The sequence below is a fragment of the Sorghum bicolor genome, chromosome 2, assembly GCF_000003195.3.
Source record: "Sorghum bicolor cultivar BTx623 chromosome 2, Sorghum_bicolor_NCBIv3, whole genome shotgun sequence".
Classification (NCBI taxonomy): Eukaryota; Viridiplantae; Streptophyta; class Magnoliopsida; order Poales; family Poaceae; genus Sorghum; species Sorghum bicolor.
The window spans coordinates 10,521,394-10,542,868 of record NC_012871.2 but is presented as its reverse complement, the minus strand read 5'-3'; the positions used below and the strand labels follow the sequence as shown (position 1 = coordinate 10,542,868).

Here is a 21,475-nt window from a genome sequence, read left to right as displayed (position 1 = left end):
CAAGACAAATCTTTTGAGTCTAGTTAGTACATGATTGGATAATATTTATCAAATACAAACGAAAGTAGTACTATTCTTATTTTGAAAATTTATTGATTTACCAACTGGTTTTCTAGGAACTACCGGAAATATTTTTGAGGAACTACCAGAAATGTTTTTAGTGCTTGTTTGGAATTATTTAACCCAAGAATTTTTTTTATAAACCCATGGTGTTTAACATTAATTATTATACTAATGAAATTTATGAACACTTTGAGCCAATGTTCAGTTTAATGGCGCCGTATTCTTTCAGTTAAAAAAAAGATTTTTTTTATTTAAAAAAAGACGGGGCTTTCAAAAGGCGGCGCCCTCTTCTCCTGCCGCCTCCATCACGCCGATGGAACAGGAGCTGCTGCAGATCCTTCGCGGCCTCAAGTCCCCGCGCCACCTGCTGCAGACCCACGCCCAGCTCCTCGCCCGCGGCCTCTGCGCGAGCCCGCGCCTCCTCCCGGCCCTCGTCTCCGCCGCGTTCTCCGTCGCCTCCTCGTCCCCGCGCCATGCCGCCGCCGCGGCGATCCTCCGCGCCGCCGGCGCCGGCGCCTCCACCGTAGCGCACAACATCTTCATCGAGCGCCTCGTCGGGCGCGGCGGCGGCGGCGGCCGTGGCTGCTCCGCGGCGGACGCGTTCGCGGCCTACACCGCGATGCGTGCCGCAGGGGTGTCCCCCAACGGGTTCACCTTCACCTTCCTGCTTCGCGCGTGCGAATCACTGAGGCGGCTGCCGCTGTGCCGGTGCGTCCACGGACAGATCGTGAGGTGTGGGTTCGGCTCCGACGTTGTCGTGCAGAACGCTCTCCTGAACGTGTATTACAAGTGCGGTGACCCGGGTGACGTTGGGGTCGCTCGCAAGGTGTTTGATGGAATGGCTGATAGGGACGTGGTTTCATGGAACTCCATAGTTGGTGTGTACATGTCGAGCGGAGACACAACAGGTGCCATGGAGTTGTTTGAGGCGATCCCGGAGAGGAATGTTGTCTCCTGGAACACTATTGTCGCTGCATTCACGAGGGCAGGGGACATGGTGTCGGCACACGCTGTGTTTGATAGGATGCCGATCAGGGATGCCATTTCTTGGAATCTCATGATTTCAGGGTATGCAGGAAGTGGCAATGTTGAGTCTGCGCGAACACTTTTTGATCTAATGGATCGGAAGGATGTGGTTTCGTGGACAGCTATGGTCTCTGCCTATGCAAAGATTGGGGATCTAGATTCAGCTAGAGTTCTGTTTGATCAGATGCCTGATAAGAACTTGGTTTCATGGAATGCAATGATAACAGGGTACAACCACAACTCGAGGTATGATGAGGCACTTCGCACATTTCAGCAGATGATGCTTGAGGGAAGATTCATGCCTGATGAAGCAACATTAGTAAGTGTCGTGTCAGCCTGCGCTCAGCTGGGCAGTGTTGAATACTGCAACTGGATCAGTTCTTACATTAGTAAAAGCAACACTCATATAACTGTTGCATTAGGAAATGCTCTCATAGACATGTTTGCAAAATGTGGAGATGTAGGAAGAGCACGGTTAGCTTTTGATAAAATGAAAACAAGATGTGTCATTACATGGACAACAATGATTTCTGGTTTTGCTTATAATGGACAGTTTAGAGAAGCCCTGTTGATCTACAGTGATATATGCAGAGAAGGAGTCACACTGGATGATACAATCTTTATTGCTGCACTTGCTGCTTGTGCTCATGGAGGTTTGTTGCAAGAAGGTTGGAGCATCTTTAAGCAAATGGTTGAGCACTATGGGATTGTGCCAAGAATGGAGCATTATGGATGCATAGTGGATCTACTTGGTCGGGCTGGTAAGTTACAGGAGGCAGTTCGATTTATTGAAAGCATGCCTCTTAAGCCTGCGGTTGTCATTTGGGTTACTTTGCTTAGTTCTTGCATTACACATGGTGATGCAGAGTTGACAGAGTATGTCAGTGCAAGAGTAGTTGAAATAGAACCTTTTAATTCTAGTTATCAAGTGTTGGTTTCCAATTGTAGTGCCCTAGAGGGAAGGTGGGGCAGTGTGATGGATGCACGCAAAACATTGCGTGACAGGGGAGTTGAGAAAACACCTGGTAGTAGCTTGATTCAGGTAGGAAATGAGGTACATGAGTTTTTGGCTAAAGACACAAGGCACAAGAAAAGGAAAGAGGTATATGAAACTTTGGATGGTTTAATAGCCCTCATCAGACATACAGAGCATACCCCTTGGATAAGTTATTGCAGCACACTTGAGTTCTTTGAGTAGTTGCAACCTTACTAAGTGAACAATAAGTTCCAGTTAAATCAACAATTTTAATGGCATCCATAGCCATTAAGGGACAACTCTAGGATAGGTTGAGTTATTCACTATCTTGCCAGGTTGGTTGTGTGCTGTGCACTTGGCATGTGAATGAAAGCTGATTCAGCTGTCACCTATTATGATGTAGAATATCATGGAACTGGGGGGCATCAAATGAATTGCAGTTGCAGTATGTTGGCCAGTATTTCCATTTTGAATAGAAAATGGACTGTGTTTTATTTAAGATTGATGAGGCCACCATTGACACAAGCTGTGTTTTGTTTAAGATTGATGAGGCCACCATTGACACAAGCTGACCATGTGCCAATCTTTAGGAGGAAGAACCTACTTTGCATCTCAGATGTTTCATTGAAGTAAGTTACCGACGTAAAATAGTCTTCTTTATTACAAATTCATGTATGTAGTAGAAACCCAGTTTCAAGTTTTCTAATTACCAACAGAAAAGTTGTTGAGGATCATTTTCCGCTACCTGGCTCATTGCATCTTGTTGAATCTCCTATTCTCATTCCATCAAATTGATGAGATGTCTTGCTATCAACATCTTAATACATTTCAAAACAGAGCAAAAAATGCTCAAACATAACCATTCAAAGAGTTTACTGATGATATAATTTTAGTTCATTTAGGCCTTGTTTAGTTCCAAAATTTTTTGCAAAATCAGCACTGTAGCACTTTCGTTTGTATTTGACAAATATTGTCTAATCATGGACTAATTAGACTCAAAAGATTCGTCTCGTCAATTTCGACCAAACTGTGTAATTAGTTTTTATTTACGTCTATATTAATACTTCATGCATGCGTCTAAACATTCGATTGACGGGGAATCTGAAAAATTTTGCAAAATTTTTTGGAACTAAACAAGGCCTTAGTGCTAACACAAGTTACCATCTTCACATTCAAATGGAGTTCTATCGTGCTGCTTCTACACCTGCATTACTATGTAGAGTAAAACTATCTTATCATGTTAGGTATATTCACATGGTTTTCATCTCAGGGTTTACAACGCCTTAAGGGTAGCTGTCGGTGGTTGGGCCTTGATAATTTGCTTCTTTTTTACTCCCAGTTCTTTCTTATTTGATGTCCTGAAAATATCAATATTGATTATATGCGAATGATGTGGTTATGTTTGTCTTCAGGAATGCTTCAAAAGTTTAGATCTATTAGCATATAGTAATATAGTGATCAAAGAAAGTAGTCAAACTGATGTCTCAAAAAACAATAAAAAAACCACAAGATAACAACAAGGTCAAATAGTAAATCAGAAATGTAAAAGCCTTGTTGGGAGGAAGTCCTGGGTGGCGGCGGCTAGGGTTTAGGGGAGGAAGAGGAAGCGACATAGGGGGAGAAGTGGAGGAGGCGGCGCAACAGAGATAGAGGGAGAGGGAAAGGGATAGGGAAGCCCTTAGGGCTACTTTGGAAGCAAGTGGAGCCTAGCCCAGGGAAGGAAATGACCTGGGAGGATTTTAATGGCAATTCGTTTCCCTGGGCAGCCTTCCCTAGCAGGGTGAATTCTCTATCGTTATTTGGCAACAAGGGCAGAAATCTCAGGTAACTAGCGACGCACCCGTTAGAGTTGGAGGAGGCGTCGCGATTCGCGGCAGGGAAGCGCGCCCGGCCACTTGCATCGTGGATTGCTCCCCCTGGAAAAACGCGAGGAACGGGGCCGTATTCCACGTCTCTACGATCTTCCAAGTGCAACAAAAAATTTCCCCATGAGAGATCCGCCCGCGGGTTTCTCGCCCTGAAAAATTGTAGGGATCCCGGCGGGGAATTCTGCTGCCAGAGTAGCCTTAGGTTGTTCTTTCTTGATCCCAATGATTACATAACCCCTCTATTTATAGTTGTGGGGAGACTTGTATCTAAGTAATCTAATGAGGGAAGTCCTTATAGATATGGACTCCTTCCTATCTTAGCTAATCTTATTCCTATTAGGGGTCTTCTGGGTACCGATAGTGGATTGGCGGGAATCTGCCCTTGCTCCTGCGTGCCTCCCCTAGGTGGCGCTGCTCCTGTTGCCGTCGGCAACGGCTTTCCTGGCGCTGCTGCTGTTGGCGCCTGAGCTGTGGGCCTAGGGCCCTCTTCTGCCGTATGACATCACTCCCCTCTTCTCCGACTAGCGTGTCCTCGCGCTGAATCACTGTCCAGTCGCTGACCGACGCCTTAGGTGATGTGGCGTCCCCGTGTGCAATGCAAGTTGGAAGGTGGCCCAGGGTGTTGTTGAAGTCGTTGGTGGTCACGCGGTAGTCTGTGGAAGCAGTAGCTATAGAAGCTGAAATAGCCAGAGATGTAGTACTCGTCGGTTCCCGTGCCATCGAGTGGTTCGTGGATGGAGCGAGCTGCGTAGATGGCGACACTTGGAAGCGTTGATGGAAAGTGTAGTGTCTGCATCTTCCGTGGGGGTAACTGCGAATGACCTGGTCGGCATCAACTTGTGCCTGGATGCGGCATCATAATTGAACGGCGATGATGGTCTATGGTGTCATGGTGAAGTGTTGTAGTGTGCCAAAGAGGAAATTACCGGTGTCCAAATTGGTCTGAGAGATCAGCGGGGTACTGTTGGTGGGCTCCCAACCGATGTGGACGTCCTTGATGGAGAGGAACTGCTGGCCGTTGTTGTCGAAGAAGACGACCGTGGCCGATGGGAGTATGCATTGGGGCCAAGCCTCGAGGAGTAGCACACTCGAGGGGAAGCTTGCATTGTTGGTGAAGATGTCGCTGTGTGGAGATCGATGGCCAGGAGATGCGGACCTGTAGTCCTGAGCATCTCGAGCAAGTCCTGTAACAAAGGTGAAGTTACCGGAACATAGTATCGTTTGTTGTAGCGAACGATGCCATGTTGGAGGGACCAAGCCGGTGCAGCCGCCTGGACTTCAATTGTGGTGGAGATGATCTGGAGTTCGCGCTCATCTAAAGTAGCGAGGCGAAGTTGAGCGAGAATCTCCGGATCCAACTCGATGCGGGCAGCCACTCTGGTGCTAGTGTCAGGTGATGGAGGACTCATAGGTGTGTCTGTTGATGTTGCGGGTGAAGGGGAAGATCGATGTAGTGGTTCTTTTGCCGACCTAGGATTGGGGTTGCTGATGTTGTCGCGTGGCGTGTTGTTGGGGTGAGTGCTGCCCTCGTAGGTGGATCTCCCCGTCTTGGCGGGCACCGGCGTCGGCATCTCCAAGGTACGGGCGAGAGAGACGGTCGTCTCCATCAAGCGGGGGTGGTAATGTACCACCACCTCTCGAAGCGCGTGTTGAAGACTGTTGATGAAGAGGCTGACTTGGTGTTGTCCACTGGTGATGTCGATGCGTAGAGCGTAGGCGGTGAAGTCGTTGATGTAGTCGCTCAAGGAGCTGATATGTTGAGGTGGTGCGAGGTCGTTGGTGATGTTGCGTCGGGGCTGAAGTTGCGGATGATGCTCTCGGTGAAGTACGCCCACTCGGTCATGGGTGTATCTCTCGTTGCGCTCATGTACCACCGATGTGCTTCCTCTGTCAGATGAAAGGCCGCATACTAGGTTTGTTGTGCTTTCGGCAGACCGTATAGGTTGGAGATTTGCTGCGCGAGAGCTAGGGCCTTGGGTCCGTTGAGCCGTCGTACGCTGGGGTGGTGAGCATGGTCTTGAACGGGTGCTGATGAGGCTGTGTGAAGGGTCGAGATGGCGGACTAGAGGGGGGGTGAATAGTCCTTTCTAAAACTTATTGCGTCGGCTAACCGAAACAAATGCGGAATTAAAACTATCGGTCTAGCCAAGACTAGACCCCTCTATCTAAGTTCTCTAGCACCTTGAAAAGATCCTAAACAAGCAAACAAGGTGCTACCTTAGCAAGAGCTCACCTAAACAATTCTAGAAGCAAGGTCACACAAACCTATGCAACTAGTATTATGCAAACCGGGGGAGCTCCTACACAAACTAGTAAGCAAAAGCACAAAGCTCCTAAGCTCACTAGCAAGCTCAATAACAAGGCAACTAATGCCAAATTAGAGAGCGCAAGTTACTTAGCTACCCAAAACTAAGCAATGTGACTAACAAGGTTACACAAACCAAATTAGTCCCGCAAGGGAACTACTTCTAGCTACACAAGCAAGAAGGTAACTAGCAAGCTACACAAGCTAACTAATTACAAGAGCAACTACACAAGCACAAGTATATGAATGTAAGAACAAGCTTGTGTTAGGGACTTGCAAACCAACGGGAAGAACAATGTTGACACGATGATTTTCTCCCGAGGTTCACTTGGTTGTCACCAAGCTACGTCCCCGTTGAGACAAGCTCCAAGGTTGCCGCCGGTCCTCTTGCTAGTGGTGACCCGCAAGTCACACTCTCCCACGTGGAGTGCTTACCACAAGCTCTAGCACTTGACCCGGCCGGACCACTTGTCGCTCTTCACGTCTCGCTCAACTAGAGTTGCTCTTCGCGATCCCCGCGGGGTGAGCACCATACCCCTCACAATCTCTTCTCCGGAGCACCGCACAATCTCCTTGCGTGCTTCGACGGAGTCACAAGCCACCAAGCCGTCTAGGAGGTGGCAACCTCCAAGAGTAACAAGCACCACCGGCTTGCAACACGAATACCTAGTGCCACTCGATGTAGTCTCTCAATGCAACGCACTAGAATCGCTCACTCACACAATCGGATGATCACTATTAAGCATATGTGAGTTAGAGGCTTTACTAGCACTCCCCAAGCATGGACACTAAGTCCCAAGGGTGCTCAGCGCCAGCCAAGGCCGGTCACCACTTCTATTTATAGCCCCAAGGGCTAAACTAGCCGTTGCCCCTTCACTGGGCAAAACACGTGGGCACCGAACGCTCACAGGGAGCCACCGGGCGCTCAACACCCAGCGTCCGGTGCTCAGCTAACCGCCACGTGTCACTAGCCGTTTGAAGTCGACCGTTGCCGCCAACGGCTACTGCGCACGCGCGCCTGCACAGCACCACCGGACGCTCAACTAGTCCACACCGGACGCGTCCGGTGCACACCGGACCCGTGCGCAGAGAGCTCCGCAAACTCGCACGGTCACCGGACGCGAGCCACCGGACGCACCCTGAGCGTCCGGTGCTCACCGGACTCAAGCGCAGAGAGGTTCGTCAAACCGTCCGCATACCGGACGCTGAGCACCGGACTCACTCCGGTGCGTCCGGTGCACTCTGCTACACTCGACAGCACACCGGACGCTAAAGGCCAGCGTCCGGTGCCTCCGCGCAGAGCGTCCGGTGCACTCCCGTGACTTCTCCAAATTTCCCACCGGCGCAATAGAAAATATGCACTTAATTTTCTCAAAAGCGCCGAATCCCGCCGAAACCCACACCTCTCTCAACCCTAGGAACACCACCTCCTTTGTAAAGTGTGCCAACACCAACAAGTGTACACCACCAAGTGCAAGTGTGTTAGCATTTTCACAAACATTTTCTCAAAGGAGTTAGCCTCTCAACTTGCCATGCCACTCGATCCTAACACGTATGCAAAGTTAGATCGCTCAAGTGGCACTAGACGACCGATATGCAAATAAGTTTGCCCCTCTTGATAGTACGGCCATCTATCCTATATCCGGTCATAAACTTCTCTACACACCTATGACCGGTGAAATGGAAATGCCCTAGGTTAAACCTTTGCCTTGCGCTTTCCATTCCATCTCCTCCAATGTTGATGCAACACATGCACCAACCAATCACCAAATGATATGATCCACTTCATATCATCACGTGACCGTATTGGTTCATCGATCTTGACCTCACTTGCTCTTCACCATTGCCTCGGTCCATCGGCGCCAAGTCTTGCTCAAGCTTCACCGTCACACGCGGTCCCTCGTTTCAAGCCTCCGACTTGCCCTTCACTCTTGCAACCGGTCCATCAAGCCAAGCCTCATCTTGATCTTCTCCACCTTGGTCACATGACTCCATGTCATGTCTCATATGCAATGAGCTCCTCCATCATCACATCATCACCTGTGGACCAATCTCCTGTGTATCTCACATAAACACTATTAGTCCACCTAAGTTGTCACTCAATTACCAAAACCAAACAAGGACCTTTCACTGTGGTGCCGGCCTTGTTGGCGTAGTCTGTAGTAGTGACGTTCCAGGCGCATCAACCCTTTGTGTCGGCAGCCAGGTGGCCGGCTGCTGCTGTGGTGGTGCCTTGGTTTGCGGGGCGGCTGTCGGGCTGACTAGGAGCCAGCTAGCCGGGCCGTTTGCCGGCGGTTGATGCCGAACTGCTGGTGGGGTTGCCGAAGGAGTCACGACTGGTGGTGCTCTTGGTGGAAGCTTCTGTTGGTGGTTGTCTGGTGCTTGGACTGTAGTCGACCTGATGATCGGAGACCCTTCCAGTGGTGGAAAGAGTGGCGACATTGGTGGCTGCGGTGACGGAGGTGCTTCTGACGGCAAGGTGTCGGAGACTGCTAGGATGATCTCTGGCACACTCGAGGATTGGGGCTTGTCCATCTTGCGCTTGAGATATGATCTGTCGGTGGCGATCATGACTCGCTTGATTTCCGCGGCGAGGTTGTCGATGGCAGCTTCCCGGTCCAATCTGGCCTAGTGCCCTAGATGCCGGTGATGGCGGCGTCACCATGGATGTGTGCATGCTCGATATCGTGCAGGCATTTGTTGAGGTTGACGAGCTGGCGATGCATCTCCTTGAAGTTGTTGCGGAGATCTGCGGTGAGGTTCTCAATCAGCTGCTGCATGGTGGTGGTGGTGGTGGAGTCCATGGATCGTCTGGTCTTCGGATACCAGTGTAAGAGCCCTGTTGGGAGGGAGCCTTGGGTGGCGGCGGCTAGGGTTTAGGGGAGGAAGAGGAGGCGGTGCAGGGGAAAATGGGAGGAGGCAGCGCAATAGAGATAGAGGGAGAGGGAAGCCCTTAGGCTATTCTTTCTTGATCCCAGTGATTACATAGGCCCTCTATTTATACTCGTGGGAAGACTTGCATACTAAGTAATCTAATGAGGGAAGTCCTTATAGATATGGACTCCTTCCTATTTTAGCTAATCTTATTCCTATTAGGGATCTTCCAGGTACGAATAGTGGATTGGCGGGAATCCGTCCTTGCTCCTGTGCGCCTCCCCTAGATGGCTCTGCTGCTGCTGTTGGCGCCTGGCCCATGTGGGCCTAGGGCCCTCTTCTGCCGTGTGACAAGAAAGTATTTTGTGAACTTGAATTTATCCCTCTAGTGAAAATTCATTTTAAGAGTAAATGGCTGGTCCAGTGTTGAATCTTCATTTTGGACGTAGGCTCCCCTGTCTTTCCTTTTTTTTTGTGACCAAACTTTGATACATCAACCTCAACTCATTGTTTGTTATGCTGCTGTGGTTCCAGAAGGTTCAGAGTGCTTTGGTATCACAGTTTTTTTTAATCTTTAGAGGAAAGGAAACCATCGATACTGGATCATCCTGTTTCCTCGCTAGCTTTCTGACTCTCCAGCTTTTTTTCATTTTGTTCCTCTGTTGCCTCAAATTTTTATATTGCATACTCCAGTACAACTGGTTATGCTTGAATTTGTTCCACAGTAGTACCATATTACATTTACATTTATTTTGAGTACTTCTTTTGAGCAAGGCATTCATTGGATCTTCCTTTTTGTGCAGGCTGGGGAATTGGGTCTCTCAGGAGTCATGTTTGCAGTTTGATATATTTAATATACTTTCATCACAAAATTGTCTCAACTTTGATAGAATTGACTCTCGTATGCTGCAGCTGTTGAGGATATCTTATTTTGGTGAAGTTGAACGAGTTTGTTTGCCATGTGCTAATCTTTCAAGTCTGTAGGATTGACCGGAACAAACTTATAAATCCTCCATGTGCCCAGTTCTTCAGTTGACATGCTAGATTTCTGAATGCAGTTGCTATCTTATGGTCCCATAAATAATGGTACTCTCTGTCACATATGCTGGAACCTGCAAGCATCACATCATGTCCAACCACCCAAGAGTACTACAGTGCTGGGTGCTGCTCAACTAATTGCGGTGGTACTTCTTGTGTTTCTCTTGTGCACCAAGCTTGGACCATGCATGGACAGCCTTTAGAGCAAATGGAGGTGACCGCAAGAGGTAATCTAATCTTATTTTGTCCATAGCTGCAGAAATGGTTAGTTGTAACCTGTTTCATTTACTCTGAGTGATCTGCCAAATGGAGAGAACTGCCTCGGTGCATAGTTGATGGCGTGACGCCCTAAGTGTGAGGAAAGTGTGAATTGATGTCTCCAAATTTTGGTTAGACAAGCTTCACCTCTTGCTGGCATGGTTGAGTTGCCTACCTGCCTGGACTAGAGGCATCAATGAGTGTGTCAACTGTCAACTCTGCCATGTGAATTCCTCTGTTTCCTGACCAGTCCTTGGACCCAGAAGGACATTGGCTCTTCAATTATCTTAATGAATTCTGATTACATTTCGGTTCATTGCAATTATCCCTTTGTTTCACAAAGCTGGAGCAGCGCACTGAAGCCATGAATGTGGGTTGTTGTCTAGCGAAGGCAATGGTTGGCTGACTTTCATCTCAGGTATATTCACATGCTAAGTAAATTTACATGGTTTTCTTCTTAGGATTTACTAGGAATTTGCATTTTGTTGTCAGTATTGCTCCAGTTTTGTATTGGTTTCACATTGTATGTGTTGTTTCTAGTTCTGCGCCTTAAGGACAGCTGTCGGTGGTTGGGCCTTGATAATTTGCTCTCTTTTTTTACTCTCAGTTCCTTATTTGATGTCCTATAATACTTGGTGTCGAACTTTATAAAGTTTGACCATTGATAGGTCTGAAAATATCAATATTGATTATATGAGAATGATAGGGCTTATGGTTAGGTTTGTCTTCAAGAATGCTTTCAAAAGTCTAGATTTGTTAGCATATATAATAATATAGTGATCAAAAGGAAGTAGTCAAAGTGATGTCTCAAAAAAAACCACAAGATGGCGATGAAGGTCAAATAAGAAACTAGAAAGTATTTTATGAACTTGAATTTCTCCCTCTAGTGAAATGCATTTTAAGAGTAAAAGGTTGGTCTAGTGTTGAATCTTCATTTTGGCGTAGGCTTCCCTGTCTTTTCTATTTTTTGTTACCAAAGTTTGATACATCAACCTCAACTCAGTGTTTCTATGCTGCTGTGGTTCCAGAAGGTTCAGAGTACGTGCTTTGGTATCACAGCTTTTTTTTCTTTAGAGGAAAGGAAACCATCCATATCCATACGGGATCATCCTGTTTCGTCACTTTCTGACTCTCCAGCCTTTTTTCATTTTGCTCCTTGTTGCCTCAAATTTTTACATCGTATACTCCAGTACAACTGGTTTGCTTGAATTTGCTCCACAATAATACCATATTACATTTACATGTACTTGAGTACTTTTGAGCAAGGCATCCATTGGATCCTCCTTTTTGTGCAGGCTGGGGAATTGCATTGGTCTCTCAGGACTCGTGTTTGCAATTTGATATATTTAACATACTTCCCTCACAAAATTGTAGCAACTTTGAGAGAATTGACTCCCTGATGCTGCAGCTGTTGAGCATATCTTATTTTGGTGAAGTTGAACGAGTTCGTTTGCAATGTGCTTTGACCTTTCAAGTCTGTAAAATTTTCCAGAACTAACTTATATTATAGATCCTCCATGTGCCCAGTTGTTCAGTTGGCATGTTAGATTTGTGAATCCAGTTGCTATCTTCTGGTCCCATAAATAATGGTACTCTCGTCACACATGCTGGAACCCGGAAGCATCACATCATGTCCAACCACCCAAGGGTACTACAGTGCTGGGTGCTGCTCCACTAATTGCGGTGGTACTTCTTGTGTTTCTCATGTGCACCAAGCTTGGACCATGCATGGACAGCCTAAGCAAATGGCGTGACCACAAGAGGTAATCTTATAGTCCATAGCTGCAGAAATGGTTAATTGGGAACTGTTTCGTTTACTCTGAGTGATCTGCAGGCATTTCTCCCTTGGTGCATAGTTGATCGCTCGACGCCCTAAATGGGAGGAAAGTGTGATTGATGTCTCCAAATTTTGGTAAGATAGTAACAAGCTTGGCCTCTTGTTGGCTTGGTTGAGTTGCCTACCTGCCTGGACCTGAGGCTTCAACGAGTGTGTCCCTTAAAAAAAACAGTGTGTCAACTTTTCCTCTGTTTCCTGACCAGTCCTTGGACCCAGAAGGACATTGGCTCTTCAATTATCTTAATGAATTTACTATTATGCAATTATCCCCTTGTTTCACAAAGCTGGAGCAGCCGCACTGAAGCCGTGAATGTGGGTGGTGGTTGTCTAGCGAAGGCATAATGGTTGGCTGAATTTCTGTAGTGTTGGGCCGTTCAGTAATCATGATGCCAGTGAGGCATTGCCGCATTGGAGATGCCTGGGAAAAAAAAAACTGGATTCAACAACGAATTAGAATGAATGTGCCTGTGCATGGTTAAGTTCTATAAAATACAAAATTCATGGATTTTTCTCATATTCCAGAAACCCATGTCAGAATGTCAGATGAGACCAAATAGGCAGCTACGACACTGTCAACCAAATACTATAATCCCAGTGTTGACAAAGATGGCCAATGTGTGAGGGATATTCATACGATTAATTCATCTGATGTCACTTTAATTAATAATACATTCTGTGTGTGTCAGTGTGTGACCACATCCGGGTCCCCTGCATTGGTCACATGCTTTGCCAGTTTTTGTTAGCTGTCTACTTTTGTTGGAAACCAGTCTACCTTGTTCTTTTTCTTGTGGAGAGACGGAGCGTTGTGCACTTTACCTACATTAGTCACATGTTTCTTCCTTTCTTGTCAATTGATGAACACTGTTTTGCAAATAAAATAGAGTTAATCTTCTATTACAATTATAAGGTCTCCGACTAAAAATGTTTCACATAGTCTTACGATCGAACAACAGAAAACTAACAAGATTGGAAGGTTGATGGAGCTGTGGCATCTTGGTCCAGTGTGGGACCAATTGCCATCTAGCTTAGCCATTTTTGCCTTTGATTTGATGAAACAGCACGAGAGGCCAATACTATATTTTTATTTTATTTTATGTATAAAATACGTACAGAGAGTTAAGACGGACTGTATACGATCTTAGGCCTTGTTAGGATTACGATATTTTTTTTGGTTTTGATGACGGTAGCACTTTTATTTGTATTCGATAATTATTATTCAACTATTAACTAGGCTCAAAAGATTATAGGTAAATTATGCAATTAATTTTTTTTATTTATATTTAGTGCTCCATGTATATGTCGCAATATTCAATGTGATGGGTAATTTTGAATTTTTTTTGGAACTAAGGCCTTGTTTAGATCTACAAAGTTTTTAGATTTTGATACTGCAACACTTTCGTTTTTATTTGATAAACTTGTTCAATCATGGAGTAACTAGGCTTAAAACATTCGTCTCGCGATTTACAGACAAACTGTGCAACTAGTTTTTGTTTTTATCTATATTTAATATTTTATGCATGTGCTGCAAGATTTGATGTAGTGGGAAAATCTTGAAAAGTATTTGGTTTTTTGGGGTGAGCTAGGCCTAAGTACCCAAAAAATTTCAAGAATCTCAATCACATCAAATCTTACAGCACATGCATGAAATATCAAATATAGAGAAAAACAAAATCTAATTACAAAATTTACCTATAATTTGCGAAACGAATATATTAAACCTAGTTAGTTTATAATTGAACAATATTTATTAAATATAAACGAAAGTGTCACAATACCTTGCCAACTGAACAAGGCCTTAAAGCATCTCCAAGAGACTTTCTAAATCTCACTCTCTAAATCATCATTTAGAGAGTCATTTGCATAAAAATCGTTTTCTATATCTTTTCACTCTCCAACAGTTTTGCTAAATCTCTTGCGCACTCTAGAGAGTCATTCTTATTTTCTATATTTAGCTAGCGAAAATTTCAAAATAGACAATGGCTATATTTGGATGACTATTTAAAGAAGTTGTTGAAGAGTAATTTTTTTTCAAAATCTCTATTCCTAGTATTTAAAAAAAATATAGAGAATCTTTTGGAGATGCTCGACCTGCAAACATCAAAGAGAAGTTGCAACAATCTGGAGCGCCCATCATCATCGCAACCAACGGATAGCTCTGCTCTGCCCCCAGCCAATCCATAGCACTCCTACAGTCCACACGTCGCGTTGCTTTGTTTCCACGTGCGCCGATGACGCGTGTCACGCCACCGGACGGCCGGCCCCACGCCTCAAGTCCGCTTCGGCTCCGCAGAAGATCCCAACCGTCGTCTCCGTCCGGTCCGGTGTCTCGCCCGCGTCCGCGCCCACGCGCGCGCGCGTCACGGGGTATCCGAGGCAGGGCGTCGCTCATCGGTCGCCGCGCCACTGGACCCTCGGTGGACCCCAGCCGCAGTCCGTCCGGCGTCCATGCACCGTGTCCACGGAGCCCCACCGTGGCGCCAGACTGGCACAACTGCCAGTACAGACACAAGAGTGGAGAGAGTGCTTTCACTGGACTGCAAAGCTCGCTACTGCCTGCCTGCCGCCACTCCTCGAACCCCTCGCCCCGTGCCGTGCCCCTCCTCCCAATGGCCGCCGCCGCCTCCTCCTCCGCCCCATCCCCATCCCAACCCTAGCGCCGCGTCCCACCTCCACCAGCAGCTCGCTCGGCTCCAGAATCAGATCCCGCGCCACACCACACCGCACCACATGGCGGCGGCGGACGCGGCGCAGCAGGGCCCGCGCGGCCACCGGAGGCGCGGCGGGGGCGGGGGCGCAACGCGCGTGCGCCCGCGCGCCTGGTGCTGCTCCTTCGGCGGCGCGCCCGACAGCCCCGACCTGCGCCCGCTCCCGTCCTCGGCCGCGTCCCCGGCGCCGGCGGCGGCGGCGGCGGGGACGGGGGCGGGGAGGAAGCTGCCGCCCAAGTCGCCGTCGTCGGCGGCGGCGTCATTCTACGGCTCGCCGACCTCGTCCAGGCTGGCGGGGCTCGGCGGCCTCATCGACCCGCGCCGCATCCTCTCGCCCGGCCGCGTCTCCCCCATCGACCCCGACGCCGGCGCGTTCCCGCCACCGCCACTCCAGCTCCCGCTCCCTCCTCCTCCTGTTCCGCCGGCTTCCTCCGTTGAGGATTCGGCAGTTCTGCACCCCGTGGAGCAGCCGGCGGCGGTGCTGCTGGCGTCGGCGGCATTGCCATCGGCCACGGTGGCGCCGGCGCCGCCGCCGGTGGTGGCCGTGCGGGCGGAAGCGGACGCGGCGGGTGGCGTGCTGGATCTGAGGCTCTTCCTGCGGGGGAGGGACGGGAGGTGCGTCCTCATGGAGCTCGACTCCAGGGTGCTGTGCGGCTGCAGCGACTTCTTCGCCGCCATGGCCCCGCGCGAGGACGCTGCTGCTGGCGCCGGCGCTGGAGGGAAGAGGATCGAGGTGGACGGGGTGGAGAATTTGGATGCTTTCAGGGCCGCGGTCGAGCTCATGTACGACCCTCATCCAGTGCGGTGTCTTGCGGCTGCCGGCGTGTCGAGGGCCATAGATGTGCTTGAGGTGAGGAAGATGAAATTGCAAGCCTCTCTTATTTGTTCTCAACGCTTCTTGTTGGTATGGCACCAGTGAGTGAGACAGTGTCGGATACTCTGATTCAGTACTGACCACTCTTTTTTTTTCACTGTCTATCAGTGGGCAATTAAGCGGGGTTGCCAGCAAAATGTTTGTCCCTTCATGGTATTTATATTTGATTGTGGTTTTCTTAATGGCACATTGCCTGGTTTTAAGAATGGTGTGCAGTAGTCTTACTACTATATGTCCCCAGGCGCATAGTCATACCGTTGACAGCTGCAAGTGTTGTTACTTTGTTGGTATAGATAAAGTATTCTAGGACAACATATCTAACACAGGCTATAGGCATCGTATTTGGTGTTTATCTAGTAATGCTTTCATCAAAATCAGTGACTCCATGCTTTTCTATTCAATTTACACTTTATTTTGGCATGTAAATCATGCAGTGTTAATTGCTCCCTCCATTGAAAAATGATTATTTTTAGTTTAAGTGTATGCAATCAAAGTTTTAAAACTGACCACCAATGTACATGAGAGTATATTGATTTATCCCATGAAAATGTTACAAGTAGATTTGTGATGAAAAACACTGTCAAATTACAATTTTCAATGACTTTCCTGAAGACACAAACGCCTAGAAAAAGCAATGGCTCAAGCCATGTATTTGATAGCATGTCCTTTTCCAAAGAAGAGGCAGAAGTTATTCACTACAGATGTAATTTCTTTTCCAACATTACTACTATGGAATGTGGATAAGGTAGTACGAGTATCACTTGAGAATCTAGGCACAAGTGTCGCAACAACAACATATATGTTCTGGGGGCTCAGCATGAGCTTCTCTAAGTAGCCATTATCGTTTCCAATATTCGTGTAACACCTTTCTAAGGTTAATAGCTTCTAAGTAGCCGTTGTTGTTGCATTGCTATTTCTCTACTATGTAGAACCACCATAATTTCACTCCTAACTCAGTGTTTACTGCTCTGTCAATTTTATCTGGTTGTCTGTTTAATTGTGATTAGTCAGGCTAATTCGTCCTAAAACTTTGACTAGGCACTGCAACTCGATTAGAGCAATAAGAATTCTAGTCCTATGATTAGTTGATGGACAAATATTTGGACATTGTAAGCTGGGCTGCAGGCTGGTCACCGGGTCACTTGGATTTCTTTATTTCAGCCAAATAGGGTTTCTCTCACATGCACAACTTCACAGCAGAGTGGAGGCTGATTCCTTCCCATATCCATGTCATAGTCACCAGCTGCAAGGCAGCTCGTGTGTCTGGGAAAAACAGAACTGCAGCACTTTTGGCTGCTACTGCATTGTTCTCTGCCTGCCGTGACCTCCTCCAAGCTGCTGCTGCCTCTCTCCTTTGCATCCGCTGGTCAGCGGATCTCGCGGCACACAGGAGCAGCCACCTCAGGCAGATCAAGAACTGTCCGGGTGCAGAAGCTGCTGCCGCCGTCGGGTCACTGCTCCAACAGTCCAGCTCCAAGGGATTACGAAGATGAGCTTATCATCATTTTTCACAAGAATCTGCTGCTCTAGTGCTTTTATACTCCTGCTTCTTGATTTATATATATACTTCATAGTATATATGCCATAGAATATACTGGACAACCATATGGTTGACTAGGCTCAACTAGTCGGGCTGGTTTGGCTGATTGCAATTAGTCTCCCGGTCAGTCCCCTGGCAACTAGGATTGACTAGATGACCAGATAACATTATCTCTGTATTAGATATATTTGGTAGTTGGATGAGTTAAATTGGCCACTGTTGCTAATATGTACTCCCTCCGTCCCAAAAAGAGTGTCGTTTTAGGTTTTCGTGCCACAAGTTTGACTCGATTTGTAGAAAATATGTGCAATATTTATATCTCTAAATAAATTTGTTAAAAAACTAGACTTAAAGATCTTTCCAATGATATTAATTATGTATTATAAATATTAATATTTTTTACTATATATTTAACTAAAGTTATTTCTCGGGAAGCGAAAACGACACTTATTTTGGGACGGAGGGAGTACCAAATATCTAATTAAAGTATTCTGAACTTCTATTCCAGGAATAGAATGGACTAATTTCATACATGTCTTTCTGATAAATTAACACTTAATCTGATACAATCGATAAATATTTAACACTTAATCTGATACAATCGATAAATATTTACTTTTTGCAAAATGTGTAGAGTGAGTTTTGTGGACATGCTACATGTTAGTATGACGGCAATGCTTCTTTCACAAGTCATATGTTCTTTTTGTTTCCCAAACTAATTCGTATATTGAAGTAGTGAATTTGATTAGACTGTAGAGTATTTTGAATAACAATAATTAATATCCAGCGATAGTTTTCTAAATTTACAACTGGTACTTCTCATGTCAGAAAGTTTGCAAATACAAGTACCTTTCCTTTTCTATTAACTTCTTTCATCAGGCTACTTAAATGTTGATTGCACTTAACTTTACTAAACGATGCTTTGCTTTGAAATGTAGGTATGTTCCTCTATCATGTTCAACAAGGGAATCAAATCATGTTTGACATACATAGAAGCTGTTCCCTGGAATGAGAATGAGGAGGAGAAGCTGAAGAATCTCTTTGCAAGATTCACTTTTGATGAAGCAATATCCCAGGATATACTGGCTAGATTGAGGCCACACAACTGGAATAGCTCAGATGACCTCACTGTACAGCTTATTCAATCTGTCACTAGCAGCACCAGTACTGCAGCCAGAAAAGACATGCAATCTTTGGTAAATGGTCTTCTAAGCAAAAGTTCAGTCTATCAAAAGGACTCGTCAGGGCTAAACAAGGAGAGCCTGTACCAGATCTGTTATTCATGTCTGGAGTCACTGGTTGATCTCTTTGAAGAGGCCAGAGAACCAACAGATTATACAGGTCAGGCTGTGGCAGTTAGGGGGAGTAAACCACTGATTGAGCGAGTCTCTAGGCAAGCAGAGAACCTCAATTGGCTCTTGGAGATTCTAGTAAACAATGACATTGCAGAAGAATTTGTAGAACTGTGGGCGAAGCAAGACATGCTCATTAGGATGCACGAGCAAGCATCAGCGATGGTCAGGTATGAGCTAAGCCGAATATCAGCTGGTGTGTTCATTGCACTTGGTAAAGGAAAAGTGCAGTGTCGTGGTGACGTGCGAAGCCTCCTCTTTCGTGGGTGGTTCAGCACAATGCTGTTGGATTTTGGCTGGCTTCAGCGCTGCCCCAAAGGTCTAGACCTAAGATCCCTGGAGGAGAATTTAGGGCGGGGCCTTTTAACCCTCCCTCTCAGGCAGCAGCAATGTTTGTTCGAGGAATGGTTCCAGTTCTACGCGACCAAAGGAGCTGAATGTCCAAACCTTATTAGAGCATTCCAGGTATGGTGGAGAAGGTCTTTCATTAGATCATTGGTAGAACCTCAGAGCTAAGGTTTTTCTTGATGTACTAGTATGTGTTGTGTGTATGATTTGTAAAATTGGAACTGTTGTGATGACCCGTAGAGTTAAATGGTTTTTCTTTTGTAGTTTAGCTCTTCCCATTGTATGTGAATAGCTGGGTGAATTTGTTTGAGGATAGCTGTGATGTGTGGTTTATCGGAGATGCCATGGTTCTTAAATTAATATATGTAACTCCATCCGGTCTTATGTCGAACATTTGTATTAACTTTTTGTAGCATGACAGTCAGTTGTGTCTGGGGATTTAGCCTAGGGCTTTGGTCGATGAATGAAAGCAAGGGTAAATGAGTACCCATATATATTGCAACTAGCACAAGAAATGCGAAGAATAAAAAAATAAATACGAAATACGTGGTAAAGTGATCTTTATATTGAGTTTTCCAGCACAGGAATGTTCGTTTTTTCAGTTTAAAGTGATTATAGGGAGGCAAAGCGAACGAGACTTCAACCTTGGCGTCCCATTTAACAAGGGTTGGTTTGGTTAGAGAGTGAGTTTAGTTTTGTCTCTGATTTTGAGAATTCAAAGGTTTGATAGAGAACGAGTTAGGTTAGGGGTTAGAGAGCGAGGTAGGATGTAGGATAGAATAGTTTTATCTCTGATTTTGAGAATTAGGCTCCGTTTGGTTGCCTTATGTAAAGTTTAACTTCCGTCACATTGAATGTTTGTACATATGTGTGGAGTACTAAATATAGACTATTTATGAAATTAAAAACAAAGTTAGAGAGTAGTTTGCAAGATGAATCTTTTAAGTCTAATTAGTCCGTGATTAGACACTAATTGACAAATAAGACGAAAATGCTACAGTACTTGTTAAAAACACTCCCTAAAAGGTTTGGTTAGAGGACAAGTTAGAATAAAATGGTTTCATCTCTGATTTCAAAAATCAAAAGGTTATATGTTTAGTGGCTTGTTTGTTGCAAAATGAAATGGTTCATTTTCTTGTTTGGTTGGAGGAATGCGGGTAGATAGGGCAGTAGCTCTGTTAACTATCGTCATAGTGGGGCCTCGCTCGTCAGTCAGACAATCTTTCCTGTTTCTCTCTCTTGGTGTAGTGCACGCGCTGCTGGTCGCCATGCCTGCTCCTCCTGACCACGCGCGTGAGCACGGAGCACCCACACCAACAAGATTTCTCTTAAGAGCCCTCAAATCTGAGAGGGTCGTCAAATCTCCGTGGCCCATCTAAAAAACAGGCCTTCTTGAAGTCCATTTGCAAAAAGCAAAAAAATCTCCATGTCTGGTTCATAAAAAAAAAATACTCTCTTCATCCTAAGTCATTCTAAGTATATCAAGTTTAACCAAAATTTAAAAAAATCACAAAGATTTAAAACATCAAATAGATAATACTATGAAAATATAATTAATGAAGAATCTAGTGATACTTAGTTGATATCATAAATATTATTATCTTATCCTATAAATTTAGTCAGACTTAATATACTTTAACTCTCTAAGATTTTTAGAATGACTTATAATTTGGAAGAAAGTAGATTGCAGCTGCTATTATTGTAAATTTGAAATATAAAGCAAAAGTTTCATTCTCAATGTACCACATTTTCTACAACTATGTAATCATCTATTATGGCCAAGGTACTGGCACCATGATTAATGGGCTGATAGCCCAACCCAGTTATCTTTATTAGCTCAGTTATCTTTGTATTTGTAATTTATAGGTGGAATAGAAGGGGTATAAATATCTGTAAACTCTAATGATACAATTAAGCAAGAGCAATCATATTTGCTCGGCTTCCTTTAGGGAGCCGGGAGACCCCAACCCTTTGCCCTAGTTGCCTCTCCTCTGTCTCTCTCACGAGCAGCAACACCCATGGCTCCTGTTCATCGTGGTCGCGGGTACAAGTCGTAACCCCCGATCTTCCACCCTTACAATCTCTATCGAGTCTCCGATAGGATCCACAATCCTATCATCATCATTCAAAAAAATATACTATTCTAATATAAGGTCTCATTTCAAATGACTACAGCTCCTTGCAAGAACCCAGGCAAGAAAATAGCTCCAAGCAAGGAGCCTAGAAGAGCTATGGCGTCCTATTTTGTATAGAGGAGCTAGCTAGAGCTGAAGAAAGTAGTTTATCTCCACTTCTCACAAACCTAAAACGAATTATTACAAAACTGCCACTGAAGTTATTTTTGCTAAACGTTTTTTAAAACAGCTTGAGCTTCACTCCATCAGAAAAGCTGCTCCACATGCATAAAGGGT

General features: G+C 45.7%; 2 protein-coding genes across 2 annotated transcripts; both read left to right on the top strand.

Annotated features, from left to right (window-relative positions):
• LOC8084567 (pentatricopeptide repeat-containing protein At3g29230) lies at positions 360-13,073 on the top strand. Its single transcript, XM_021452290.1, has 4 exons — positions 360-2,694; positions 9,916-10,826; positions 11,704-12,171; positions 12,243-13,073. The coding sequence occupies exon 1, from the start codon at positions 377-379 to the stop codon at positions 2,285-2,287; it is 1,911 nt and encodes a 636-aa protein (XP_021307965.1). The 5' UTR covers positions 360-376; the 3' UTR covers positions 2,288-2,694; positions 9,916-10,826; positions 11,704-12,171; positions 12,243-13,073.
• LOC8054458 (BTB/POZ domain-containing protein At2g13690) lies at positions 14,676-19,497 on the top strand. The gene is made up of 2 exons (XM_002461747.2): positions 14,676-15,800; positions 18,303-19,497. The coding sequence occupies exons 1-2, from the start codon at positions 14,691-14,693 to the stop codon at positions 19,230-19,232; spliced, it is 2,040 nt and encodes a 679-aa protein (XP_002461792.2). The 5' UTR covers positions 14,676-14,690; the 3' UTR covers positions 19,233-19,497.

What these genes read in the sequence shown, in the direction of transcription:
- LOC8084567 (XM_021452290.1), top strand. Translation starts at nt 377, where the DNA reads ATGGAACAGGAGCTGCTGCAGATCCTTCGCGGCCTCAAGTCCCCGCGC.
- LOC8054458 (XM_002461747.2), top strand. Translation starts at nt 14,691, where the DNA reads ATGCACCGTGTCCACGGAGCCCCACCGTGGCGCCAGACTGGCACAACT. An exon ending in GGGCCATAGATGTGCTTGAG is followed by an intron (nt 15,801 to 18,302) that starts GTGAGGAAGATG and finishes TTTGAAATGTAG; the next exon opens with GTATGTTCCTCTATCATGTT.